The 12,758-nt window shown below is 40.7% G+C and overlaps 1 protein-coding gene across 4 annotated transcripts; it reads right to left on the bottom strand.

The window, feature by feature from the left end:
* Positions 1 to 2,881: 2,881 nt before the first annotated feature.
* LOC115669975 (protein NLP4-like) lies at positions 2,882 to 8,820 on the bottom strand. Of its 4 annotated transcripts, none has more exons than XM_056321232.1 (6): positions 8,100 to 8,820; positions 7,999 to 8,067; positions 6,482 to 7,454; positions 5,614 to 5,661; positions 4,565 to 5,516; positions 2,882 to 4,079 (listed from the first exon to the last, which is right to left on the bottom strand). In XM_056321232.1, exons 3-6 carry the CDS (start codon positions 7,394 to 7,396, stop codon positions 3,166 to 3,168), a joined length of 2,829 nt encoding a protein of 942 aa, XP_056177207.1. In that variant the 5' UTR covers positions 7,397 to 7,454; positions 7,999 to 8,067; positions 8,100 to 8,820; the 3' UTR covers positions 2,882 to 3,165. The 4 variants fall into 4 exon arrangements, with proteins under 4 accessions (XP_056177207.1, XP_056177206.1, XP_030447005.1 ...); XM_056321231.1 differs by having other exon boundaries at positions 6,482 to 7,451; XM_030591145.2 differs by having other exon boundaries at positions 7,999 to 8,820.
* Between the last annotated feature and the right edge of the window lie 3,938 nt (positions 8,821 to 12,758).

Raw genomic sequence — 12,758 nt, 5'->3', positions numbered from 1 at the left:
TATGAATTCATGGACTTGGTTATACTAGATTAACCTAATGCCATTTCGGTACCTTTTCTCTTTTATTCAAAAAAAATATTTAGCAGGCGGCTTAAATTGATTTTAAGCTATCCACTAACATGCATGCAGGAGGTGATCATGCGGGTGTGCAACCATTAATGTAACACTCAAGGAAAAGCAAAGCAACAAATAGCAAGAAAGACATTGAAAATCACACATCACTAAACAAACAATTATTTTTGGGGTTTTTTTTTATCTTTAAATAAAGTCTAATCTATCTAAGGTACAATTTCCTAACATGCAAGCTATATGACATGCATATGATATTTTTGGCATTTTTATTAAAATTCGAAATTAATAAAGATCCTAATTAAGCTGCCAAAAAAGAATAGTTATCTAATCTAATTTAGGAATTAATTCGAACAACACCCTATCCCATGTTGGAAAACTATCTAAAACATGCAATATTATTAAACATGCAAGCGTTATCTTAAAAAACAAACTATCTATTAAGGAAAATCATATCTAAAATCTATTCTAATTCTAGAATTTATCCTAATATGCAATCTATTTAAACAAGCAATGTTATCTAACAATCTTATTAAATCTAAGAAGCAATTTTTGTATTTGTTTAACGGGAAACAAATCAATTCCAATCCACAAAAGTAGGAAGAGACAACATCAAATCACCCAAGATATCCACCAAGATTCAAATAAAAGATTACGATATCCGAAAAAATAATCCGTCGTCGTCTCACGGCTCAAATTAGTAATTAGATTTGATTTCATAAGCAGTAATATCCTAGTTTGATAATGCCCTGATCACTCAAAATCACATTAGCATCAAATAATCAAAATCACATTAGCATCAAATAACCCAATTTAGGTAAATGAAATATGGAGACCAAATTTGGCTCGAGAAAATGACCTAGTTAGGATGATTCGCTTCCGAAACAGGACCGGCGGATGATGGCCGACTTGATGGTGGCTTCACTGCGAGGACACTTGCGAATTTGCTGGATGTTGCTGGAGTTCACACGAAATTGTTGACTTCACTGGTCAACCTGCAAATAATTTACCAAGGAATTCAAAGAATTTGTCCCGGGTTTGGTGGAGTATCACCCGGAGCCGTACACGATGAAACATAGCGCTGCAAACGCTGCAAAGGTGTAGAATAGCAGCTTGGGTGAAGTGGGTGATGCTCAATGGCTTCGCGGCACAGCAAATTCGTCACCGTTGGCTCAAACTGTTGCGGAACGGAGCAGCGGGTTCCCGACTGATTACTGGAGCAGAGACGTCATCGAGCGGCTAGGACTGGACGTAGTCATTGGCTGGTCACGGTAGTGCAGAGGCGTCGGCGAACGGGATCAACGGCGACACGACAAGAAAGGCAGCTCGTGATGGAACGAAGCAGCAAAGCAGCGTTGTCGGTGCAGATGGCAACAACACTATCTGGTCATGGAATTGGGAGGAAGAAGACGACTCTCTTTCACTCTCTCTTTCACCTTTTTGGCTGTGTCTTCTATGGTCAAAACCCCCACCGTTCTTGTCTATAGAAAGGTAGCTTTTATACTGTCTGCCTTTGCATTTTAGAAGAGGAAGTATGGTTTTATGAAAGAAAAGCCATCTACCGACTTCCTTCTTCATGAATAACAAATATTGTCAAAAAGATATACTGCTTAATAATAATAAGATCAAATACACGTCCCACGTGCAATATTATCTCTTATTCAATATTTCTTATCTGTGGATAGTGCTAAATATCTTCTCTTACCTTCCTTTTATTCCCTTTGTCCGCACAGCACCAACTCAGCCAAATATTTTCTTTTCTTCTTTGTATTATTCATCCACTTGTCCCCCTTACGTGCAAAGATGATACGTGCCCTGCACGCCATTCCTTCCTTTCTTTAGAGAATGCAATTAATTTCCCTCCCTCTTAGTCTCGTATTTGGCCGAAAATGTAATATTTCCCTGTTGCCTCTGATTTCAACAAGATAATGCAATTTTCGCTCGAATAAAAGGTGAACTCCAGCCACAGTGATTTTGGGCTTCAGAAAGATATTTCAATATATTACGCCCTTTTCCATGTGAATATTATTATCTTGTGCCCAAATCCTTCGTTCTTCATTTATATGATCATACCGTGGAGAAGAATCATCCAAATCCACCAAACTTTCGGCCATAGCATGGGCTTTTGGCCAATTTCTTTTGCTCACGCGGACTTCAATTAACTTAATTAAGCACAGAACTATCCATTTAAGTTTGTTCACTGTAGGCCCAATTTCTATGCTCTTAAAACTATATGCTATGTAATTTAACTTTAATATTTTTGTCAGGGGCTAAAATTTAATCCCTAAGTTTCTATGCAATTAATCATTAAATGGTTAGTTAAAATTTAGGTGTCAATAGTACTTATAGTGCATAACGAGTAATCGCCATTATTTATTCCAGGTTGCCCAAAACTAGTACTTTCTAGATCGATGATTTGAGGGGAGAAATATATGATGCCAACACCATCAAGATGACAAGTTGATCTCTCCATCACCACCCCCATTTGAATAGTCAAAAGATGGGAAGAAAATCTCATTTCTTTTTTTTTTTCTTGAGTTAATACCACAAAAAATCTCAACCTTACCGTGACATAAATACTCTAAATCTTTTTTTGTCACTAAAAACCTTAAACTTGTCCATTGTGACACAAAAATTATAAAAAAAACCCGAACTTATACCAGTGTGACAAATATAACCCGGATGAAACTGGAATATAAGATATATATATCACACATGTATAAGTTTGAATTTTTCCGTGACACAAAAAAAATTGAGGTATTTGTGTTACCATAATTTTGGAGTTTTTTTTTTTTGTAATAGTCGCCCTTAATTCTTTGGTGGCCAGAAGAGAAAACTTCATTTTCATTCCCATGTAAGAATGATGGCAGTTGAAAGAACATACTATTTGAAACGAACAGAAAAACGCCCTTACGGGAAATGCCACTGAAACGTCTGTCCTAAAATATTCCCACGCACATCCAAAATGAGAAGTCTCTTTCTCTAGCTGATTGTCCTGTGTACCAATCCACTCAGTACAAAACTTTACAATTCTTCTCCCGCGAGATCTTCGCGAATACACATGGAAAGAGGTTCTTGAAACCATTCAGGCATATATTAAACCGTGCAGCGGCAACCTCGACCGCAGACTCGGGAAGCATCACACATCTGTGGAGGGCCACTGCTGCCCAAAGAACTCCCTACTAGACGACGATGATGATGGGACTTTTGGACCGAGAGTTTGACCGTGCTACCCGGGGATGATCTGCTGACATCTATGCACTCGTCCAAGTCTGCATCGCATGTCAGCAGCACCCACTCAGAGTCGTCGTCCAAGTACTTGAGGTCGAACTTGCTCGTGTCCACTATGCTAAACCGCCTCGCAATTTCTCCCCACAAGTCCTTTAGATCCCAATGCTTCTGCAAGCGGAAGCGGATATTCTCGTCTGCATACCCCACTTTTACTCTCAGAGGATCCCCCTCTCGCGATGCCTGGCAATCGTGTTTCTGTGACGGCAGCGGATTCTCCATGTTGGGGTCCAAAGATCTATGGCTCTGGGATCTCGTCAGTAGCTTTTGCTCTTCCTGGCTCGAGCCTTGTAATTCCACATGACTTTGGACCCTTGTTAAAGGACTAACGTTCGCACTGTTTTCTGAAACTAAAGGATCTCCTTCGGCGACGAGGTCCACTATGGACTGATGCTGCTTTCTCCCACTGGAACAGCACTGACTGGAACTGGAACTGTGACTGCACGACGATGACGCCGACTTCGACACATCGGCCTGGGAATCCAAGATCAGGGCTCCAGGTTGCATGCTCAGGGGTTGCTGATGATCGCCGTGGTTTGAAGAGGCCAGATCTGGGAAGTTTGTGTAGAAAGAACCGATTTGCAAAGAACCCGGCGCACCTTGGACAGTGTCCATTACAAGTTGAAGTTTCTGTAAGGAGTGACCGACCTTCTTGATTTTTCGAGACGGCCAACGCTTGATCCCATGTTGCCTGCATATCCTTTTCAAGGTTGTGGGGCAAACTGAAATTCAGAAAGAGAAAGCAGGCAAAAACATCAGCCAATGGCAAAATTGAATGTTAAGAGAGGATGGAATGCATATCCATGAATGCCAATAGCTCGAGTTCACGACTATCGGAAGCAATTCAATGAGTGAATTGTTCTGTCGAAACTCACTTAATACATGTGCAAATGCCAAAAGTAAGTCCCCAAACATGTGAAAAAGGAAACAACACAATGCTCATATTTTCATTCAGGAAGTGACGAGACACGAATATCAAGTGATGGTGTTGATAGTATCTATCTTTTTCCTAAGTGCAAGCGGAAAAAGACTGTAATTTGCAGTGAAGAGAATGCATAGAGCAGAGCAACACTCCCAGTCAATTAACTGATAAAGTCTCCCATCATATTCACATAAATCTTGAGAGAAAGAGAGTGAGTCCCTAGGGCTTAAATAGTTTCTAAGCCTAGAAAATCATATCTTATGAAGCATATGGTGGCAGTCTTACCACCAAGACTTTTTGCAGCATCTTTAAGACTACCGGCAAAGTACTGACGAAGGACTTGCAAGGTGATGGCTTTCTCCGCCTTCGTACGTTTCTTATCTCCTGTTTTTCCCCTGGCCGCATTGGAGCAGTTTCCTTCACCATAGAAAGAGCAATCTTCACCACGTTCAGTACTCGAGTCTTGAAATTGCCTGAAATCGAGAGATTTCTCAACCAATAATTCCCCCGCTCTGGCCTTTTGGGTCGCTGAGGCAACTGTATCACTCTGCCGAACTTTTTCAACATGAGCGCTCCAGGATGAATCTTCTTCAGAGCACCTCTCCAAATGATTACCGTCCACCTTCAGTGACTGTTCGCCTTGAGGCCTGCCTTCTGAAGGCACTGGAATTTCTGGCAAGACAGTTTTCTCCTCGATTTCCTCCTCAGTAATGACCCGCAAACTCTGACAAACCTGTTGAATAATGATGGAGAGCGAACCAAGCATCTTTTTCTGTTCGTCGTGATCCTTACACTCCACAGGTAAGAAGAACTCCAGCACAAAATCAGCTGTACCAGTGTGGATGCTCCTTAGACGGATAGCAACAGCAGCACGCAACCCAAACATTCTTGCGTGGTGAGAGAGAGGGTATTCAGTTTTTCCCAAAGAAGTTATGTCTGATGAAAAGCATGGTTGGTTAGTTAGAAACGCCCTCCCAGCAACCCCCTGACCTTTTAGCAAGTGATGCTCAGAACAAGCCTCGTGAAATGGTTGGATGCGAGGATCAGCCACATGGCAAGCATGGTCAATGGTAGAAACGCACTTAACATAATTCTCATCGGAGTGCCTACGACCTCCTTTACCTTGTTGGCTACACGGGACCCACGTCTGGGCTAATGGTAATCCGTGCGTCTCGCAGGCGGATCTTAAGACTTCACGAATCTCAGGTATTGCGGCTTCATAAGATTTCGAGCGGGACTGAATGGAAGAGAACAAAAGGTGCTCAACCACGGTGTCAAGAGAAAACTGTATTGTCTCATCAAGAAGATTACTACGTTTGAAATCATCCAATTACCTCTTCATTGTGATTGCCGAAGACTTCAGAGCTTCTAAGATCAAAAGCCTGAGGTGGAAACAATTATTCCAGTAAGAAATGGTTAACAGGAAAAGATCAATAGTTCTGGAATGACTCCGATTACCAATATAATATCATGAAGTGGATATAGTTCTGAACAATCTAACTAATGGAATAAGAAACCGGGCAATAGTGGAAAAGAGGATTTGCTCTTATATTCTTGTATGAGATGCAAATCAAAACACAAACCAAGTAAAATTGCTGTTTCAAAGGAAATCGACTGGTAAGGTAATGACAGAATATCCTGGTTTTTCTTTTACTATATAAAACTGAACTCGTGACTCACAACTTATGAAAGCCAAGATTTCCAAAACGAATACTGAATTTTAAGGTCCAGAACGTCTGCAGTTGGAATTTAGATAGCCATTAGTGTAAAGATCAGCAAAGTCTATCAACCACAACTCCCTTTTGAGAAATGAAAATACCAAGTTTTATAATTAGAATCTACCCGACACCGACAGAAGATAGTTCTTTTTCTAAATGGAGTGCAGCTTCCTTTAATTGATCTGTAATCTCAAATAGCACTATCTGTCTGGCCAAGAAAAAACCATATTCGATAAGCGTATGAAACATTACTCCATGCAACGTAGTTAAAAAATATCTAAGCAAACATGATAGAAGATGCCTATCGATGGATTCATGTAGCTAAACAGGGATCTTTGCTATCAGAGAAAGCCTCTTCAAATTCATAATGAAACCAGTGGATTTGAATCTGTGCAAAAAGCAACTAGGAGAGACCCTTGGTGATCTTCATTTAATCAGTGCACAATGAAAATTTAGGCAATGCAAGGAAAAAGATTTGACAAACCTCTAGTGCCTTGCAAACGCTTTCAATTTCAGGCCGATACTGGATTTTCTGGGTCGTCATCACAACTTCAATAACACCCAAGCAAGTCCTGCTCCCTTGTTCAAAGACAGGAAGGGCAAGTGTTCCCCGGACATCGAAATGCTGAGCATGATCAACCCTGGCATACTCGTCGCTTCTGAAGAAGCGGACATCGGGAGTCCATTCAGGAACCTTCCCCAAAAATACGCGACTGGGTAATCCCATCAATTCCTTGGAATCCTCCTCCACTGAAAACTGATAATTCACTGATATTTCCCTGTACTTCGAAAGTCTCCTGCTGCTAGGATTAAGTGAAAAGGGCTGGTCGTTGGTTGTGAGAAAACGTCTATCGCCTCTATTTACAGGCACCCATATCTGGATGAGGACATCCTTATCTTTCGTTAAATCTTGAATGTGATCAAGAGCACGGATCAACCTATCCATCACAGAACTTGTTGAACCCGAACTCACCCTCGGCCCAATCCACCATCTTCTTCTTAAGTCAGATCCTTCGTTGACATGTTTATCTGACCGACTAGAACACTCAACAACACTCAGAGACTGAGAATTATCGAGAGGTTTTGCTTGGCCTTCTTCCATAGGAGAATCTCCGGGAAGCAATGGTGTTTGCATATCCTCTTGGTTGTTCTTTTGAAGCTGGTTGGCGCTGGAATTGCACTCAATATTCTCTAGAGCAGGCCATTGAAATGGAGAGTCAAAGAAGGCACTAAAACTGGGAGGGCTCTGTTGGAGGAATTCAGATCCATTCATAGTCTCCATCCAGCATCCTTCTAGCAACAGTTCATCCATGAAGTCGATGTCCATGGCTGAATCCAGGGCTGTGCCGGGCATGGAGATTGGTGATAAGACAGTGTCTTCCATTTTATTTTCCGTCATCAACTGAAAGATATCTGGATGCTATTCCATCTGAAACGCGCAGGAAATCGCCTTTCTGCTAAAATAAGCCCAAGAACATGCAATGTCAACAGATTGGTAGCTTGAATTTACCAACTGAACGAACATAAATTGGACAATCCAACTCCAAAACCAAGAAAAGAAAAGATTCTTAGATCCATCGAATTAAGACAAATCCATGCTTCTATCTTATGCATATGCAATGGGAGTCAAGTTGAGGAGAACCATGAATAAAAGCAGCTGTTGTTGAGAAGGAAAAAACTTGGGTTCATAAAGTGTTTGGACAATTACAACGTTCAAGCTGCGAATCACAAGGATTGCAAAGAAACGAGAAGATGAGGCCATTTTTCCACATATTCTCCGGAAGTAATCCGCTGATTTACTATCATTTGATTCAAGCTCTATTCATCAACAAGAGAGATTCATTTTTCCTGCCCTCCAAAAACATCATTGAGGACTCAGATAACCAAAGCAGACACATCACCAACCATCAGCCCCACGAATCCGAGCCACGTAAATTACAACATAAACAGACTCGACAGCTAAAACAGAAGAAGGAAATGAAACAGAAAGAAGCAACTCACACTATGAAAGAAAGATTCCAGGAGATTCTCACAGGGGCGACTTAAAAATTCTCTTCGATTTTTTTCCTGCTCTCCTCCTCAAGTACCCACAAGCAAGAAACTTTTGCGAAATCAAGATCTCATCTGATTGAAAAGGAGGAAAAGATAAAGAGCTCCAAAGAAAGCCGGGTGCCTCAAGTTCCGATATGCCCTGCACAAGAAAGAACCTCCCTTCTGGCCATAGTAATTATCTGCGTCTCCAAACGCTCAACGAATTCTTCGATATTGTGCGAGCCCAAGATTCTCCTAGCTCCTGAGGTGCGACCCCACACAAGAAACAAGGCCTCTTTGGACTTTGGAGTACCCGCTACTTAGTCAACTCACAGCCCCCCAGAGAGAGAGAGAGACAGAGAGAGCGAGAGAGGATGAACATCATCTGGTTTGATGCTGGTGGATTGCTATTTTCATATGGCGGAATCAGAATGCTCCAAAAAAGAAGTGGCTTTGGAGGAGGTGCGCCAGCTTATATCCCAACTTCGGCAGCTAAACACAAAACCATTTATACCTACGAGAGAGAGAGAGAGAATGTGTGTGTAATAGGGAACATGTACTAGCTGCAAGGTCTTCCTTCAAACAGGATCTGTGTTTTCTTTTTTCCAAATTCTTTTGTTCCCCTGTTTCGGAAAGCTTCTTATCTGAAAATCTTGATCAATCCTTCTTCACACACAACAATCATCATCAACGAGGACGGACGGATAAAGATTGAAGAAAGAGTGTTCAAACTTCAAACCCATCTTTTCCACCACCGGAATTCGACAAAGATGGAATCTTTATCGTTAGTCAGCCATCAGACCCAGACTTTACACCGATTTGGTTAAAAGAAGAAAGGTCCTTCAATTGTCCTTGAAGAAGAAGGAAAAAGAAAAAAGGAGGTGTTGACAATGACTGAGTGCAACCTCAAAGATGACCGATGGTACTTTCCTTTTTCCTAGTCTGGAAATGTCAAAGAATACAGGGTTAATATCACGAAAAACCTTAAACTGATACATTTGTGACACATTTACCTCAAATTATTTTTTTGACCATAAAAAACTCCAAACTGGTATATCTGTGACAATTTTACCCCAAACATACCACAAAAAACCCTAAACTGGTACACATATGACAATTTTATCCCGAACTAATTTTTAATATTATTTTTTATTTTTTTGAATTTTTTCTTTTTTCTTTTCTTTTCTTTTCTTTTTTTTTTCCTTCACCTACAACCTCTGGCCGGTCGCCGGTCCGGCGACCGGCCAGAGGCGGAAGCCAGCGAGGGCCGCCCTCGCCGGCGTCGGGCGAGGGCCGCCCTCGCCGGTATCCCTCGCTGCGTCGGGCGAGGGGCGACCCTCGCTGCGTCGGGCGAGGGCGCCTCGCCGGATCCGGCGAGGGCGTCTCGCCGACGCCGGCGAGGGTCGCCCGGCGCGGATTCGGCGAGGACAACCCTCGCCCAACGCCGGCGAGGGCCTCCCTCGCTGGCTTCTGCCTCTGGCCGGTCGCCGGACCGGCGACCGGCCAGAGTTTGAAGATGAAAAAAAAAAGAAAAGAAAAGAATAAAAAATAATATTAAAATTTTAATTCATGGTAAAATTGTCACATATGTACCAGTTTGGGGTTTTTTGTGATAAGTTCGGGGTAAAATTGTCACAAGTGTACCAGTTTGGGGTTTTTGGTGGTCAAAAAAATAGTTCAGGGTAAAATTATCACAGGTGTGCCAGTTTGGGGTTTTTTATGGTCAAAAAAATAGTTTAGGGTAAATGTGTCACAAGTGTACCAGTTTAGGGTTTTTCGTGGTATTAACCCAAGAATATAATGTCATCTTGTTAAAGATGTCCGAAGTGACTGATCCGTGTCCACTCATTCAACTTAGAATTATGGCTCGTTTGGCAACTTGTCAAATAGTAAAAATTTCTGTTCTTTTATTCTTAAAATCAATTTTGAAATAAAAATTTGTTTGGTAAACTTTTTGTTCCCGGGCACAAATTTACAAAAAATTATTTCCAGAATCAGTTTTGGAACAGAATCAAGAAGCAAAAAAAAAGTAACTTTTTGATTATGAGAATGAGAATCGGAATTGGAAAAGAAATAATTTTTTCTTCTTCTTCTTTCCCATTCTTCTTCTTCTTCATTCTTTTTGCCTGGCTGGCCACCGGCCACACAAGCGAGGGCCGCCCTCATCGGATATGGCGAGGGCTGGATTTTCGCCGCCGCCCTCGCCCAGGCCGTGAGCCTCGAGGGCGGCCCTCGCCGGCTCGGGTGAGGGCTGGAAAAGGCCGACGAGGGGGACCCTTGCCTGTGGTCGACGAGGGCCGTGATGCCCTCACCGGCCCCGGCCTGCGGCTGGTCGCCGGCCATCCATGGCCAAGAAGGAGGAGAAGAAAAAAGAAAGAAAGAAATATTAAATATTTAAAAATATTATTAATAAAAAGAAATTTTGTACCGTTACCAAACCCATTTCTGTTCTTTTTCTATTCCAGAAAATGGAAATTTTGGGCCGTTACCAAACGCCTTCAAATGCTCAGAATCAGTTTCTGGGCACCGAATAAAAAAAATCATTTCTGAGCAAAATCAGTTCCTAAGTACAAAATCGTTGCCATGTGTACCCTTAGTGTGCAATACTACGACACTAATTCTTTACATCTCGGTGTGACCTCGTGATTACGGACAACATTTCCCCAATGAAATGCAATCTTCTACATCCGGTGATTCGATATTGATTTTATCGCTCTCCCGTCGATGAAAATCGATCACCTTTTGAGAATTAAATATGCAGAAACGCATCTTATCCTTCGGAGAAACGATGAAAGCAAAAGGGTGCTGATCAAGAAAAGTTTCATTGACTAGAAACAAAATCAATAATGGGACTTAAGAGGCAAGTTGTGCATAATCAAATCGCAAAGATGAAGAATTGGATCATTGATGGATTCTTTTTGGTTAACCAATCCATCAAGTGGGCCTTAATTTTTCTTGACAATGGTGGTGAAAAATGAAGGAATAATGACACAAATGATTTCTGAACTTTGGCCCAATGTGCAATGTGGTTCATGAATTTTTAATTTGTTTAATATGGTCCATGAATTTTTAGTGCATATTCAACTCCGTCCCTTTATTATATGATAATGTTTAATATTGTCCTTCCAGTAATTCAAATTCATGGACAACATCAAACATTTTCATATAGAACACAACCAAAAAAACATGGCCCATATTGAACAAATTGAAAAAAGTGTAGGGATCATATTGTACATTGGCTAAAGTTTAGGGATCACACTGAATAAATTAAAAATTTATGGAACATATTGCATATTAGGCTAAAATGTAAATAATATTTCTGTCATTTTCCCAAAAACAAAAAATGAAAAGGGAAAATAGTGGATTTGATTTTCGATGTACATCAACATTCTCTTTTTAAGTGGGTAGGGTAGGGTAGGGTAGGGTAGGGCAGGGTCTAAAGCAATTCTGTGTTATTTAATTCTTTGCCTGGTGGGGTTGAACATTCTCTCCAGTTCCAATCCTCATGTTTCAGGGCTGATGATGCAATAATGCTCCTTTTCCGGTGCTTTTCCTTTATTAATACATGAACAAATGCGGCCAGGAATCAAATCACAGGACCAGACAAACAAGAAAGACATTGTGGAGTTCCCGAGTGATCCCTTAGACGGCGGGGGATTTCGATTCATCCGTTGTTTTCCCATAAAAAGCAGAAAGTTTTTGGCCGATTTTTGTGTTCTCGACTTACCACAACCGTTGTTTAAGCGAGTTCCATACAAAATTTATATGTTGATGCTCATCGGGATGGGTGGTAATTTTTGCCACGAAATGATAAGCCGACACAAGAAATTAATGGATTTTGATTGAGGCTAACCCTGTTGGGATTAGTTTGGTATTAACCAATGAGACATGATTAGTAATTGTGCCGCATTTGAATTCACCCACTTAGGCATGAAATTTACCCGAACAGCTCGTTTAAATTAACGGGTTAATGTTGTATGCGACTCGTTTATACACCACTAGCTAAAAAGACTATTGTTTCCCCATATTTTTCACCGTTGAAATATTAAGTTGATGAAGTTTTACTAATTATGAACATGTTTAATTTGATATGATGATATTTCTTAACAGATTATTGCAACTTAAAGATGAACATAGAAAAGAGAAAAGAAGAAACAAAAAAGAAAAGTTCAAATTAATTTAGAAAAGTATGCAAAATGACATGGTTTTGCTAAAATTTCACATCAGACGCCAATGGTGTCACGTAAAATTGCCAGCATTGATTGGACCTCTACATCGGCATTTCTGATCAAAATTAGTTAGAATGACTATATGGAAAAATTATCACAAGGTTCCTGATTAAATTGGCAAAATTGAAAAATTTATAATTGAAATTGGGATCCACATAACAGGTTTTAAGAATTTTTTTTGGTAATTTCTTCCTTGTTTATTTAGTTAGGCAAAGTATAAATTTATGTATATAGTCTAGAATCTCCCAAGCATATATGCATAGTATATTTTGATTCCCCCATAAAGAACATCCTATAAATCACATACTAATACCGTCAGAAGATTCAATAATTTCCCAGCTAGTTGACAGATCAACGAAGTAATCGTTCGATGAAGTATCGAACAGGGAGAGACATGTTGCTATTCCGACTCAAGTTCATATTAGCCAATAATGAAATTGGAGTTCAGAGGCAATAAGCTAGCAAGTAAAATGGCAGCCATTTTTTTTTTCAGTCAAAAAA

The sequence above is a fragment of the Syzygium oleosum genome, unplaced genomic scaffold (assembly GCF_021117445.2).
Source record: "Syzygium oleosum isolate NSW1041296 unplaced genomic scaffold, Sole_v2.1 Sole_v2.22, whole genome shotgun sequence".
Taxonomy (NCBI): Eukaryota; Viridiplantae; Streptophyta; class Magnoliopsida; order Myrtales; family Myrtaceae; genus Syzygium; species Syzygium oleosum.
The sequence above is the reverse complement of the archived record's forward strand: the minus strand, read 5'-3'. Positions and strand labels throughout refer to the sequence as shown.

What these genes read in the sequence shown, in the direction of transcription:
- LOC115669975 (XM_030591145.2), bottom strand. Translation starts at nt 7,396, where the DNA reads ATGACGGAAAATAAAATGGAAGACACTGTCTTATCACCAATCTCCATG. An exon ending in GCGTTTGCAAGGCACTAGAG is followed by an intron (nt 5,662 to 6,481) that starts GTTTGTCAAATC and finishes TTTCCACCTCAG; the next exon opens with GCTTTTGATCTTAGAAGCTC. An exon ending in TGCTGCAAAAAGTCTTGGTG is followed by an intron (nt 4,080 to 4,564) that starts GTAAGACTGCCA and finishes TCTGAATTTCAG; the next exon opens with TTTGCCCCACAACCTTGAAA.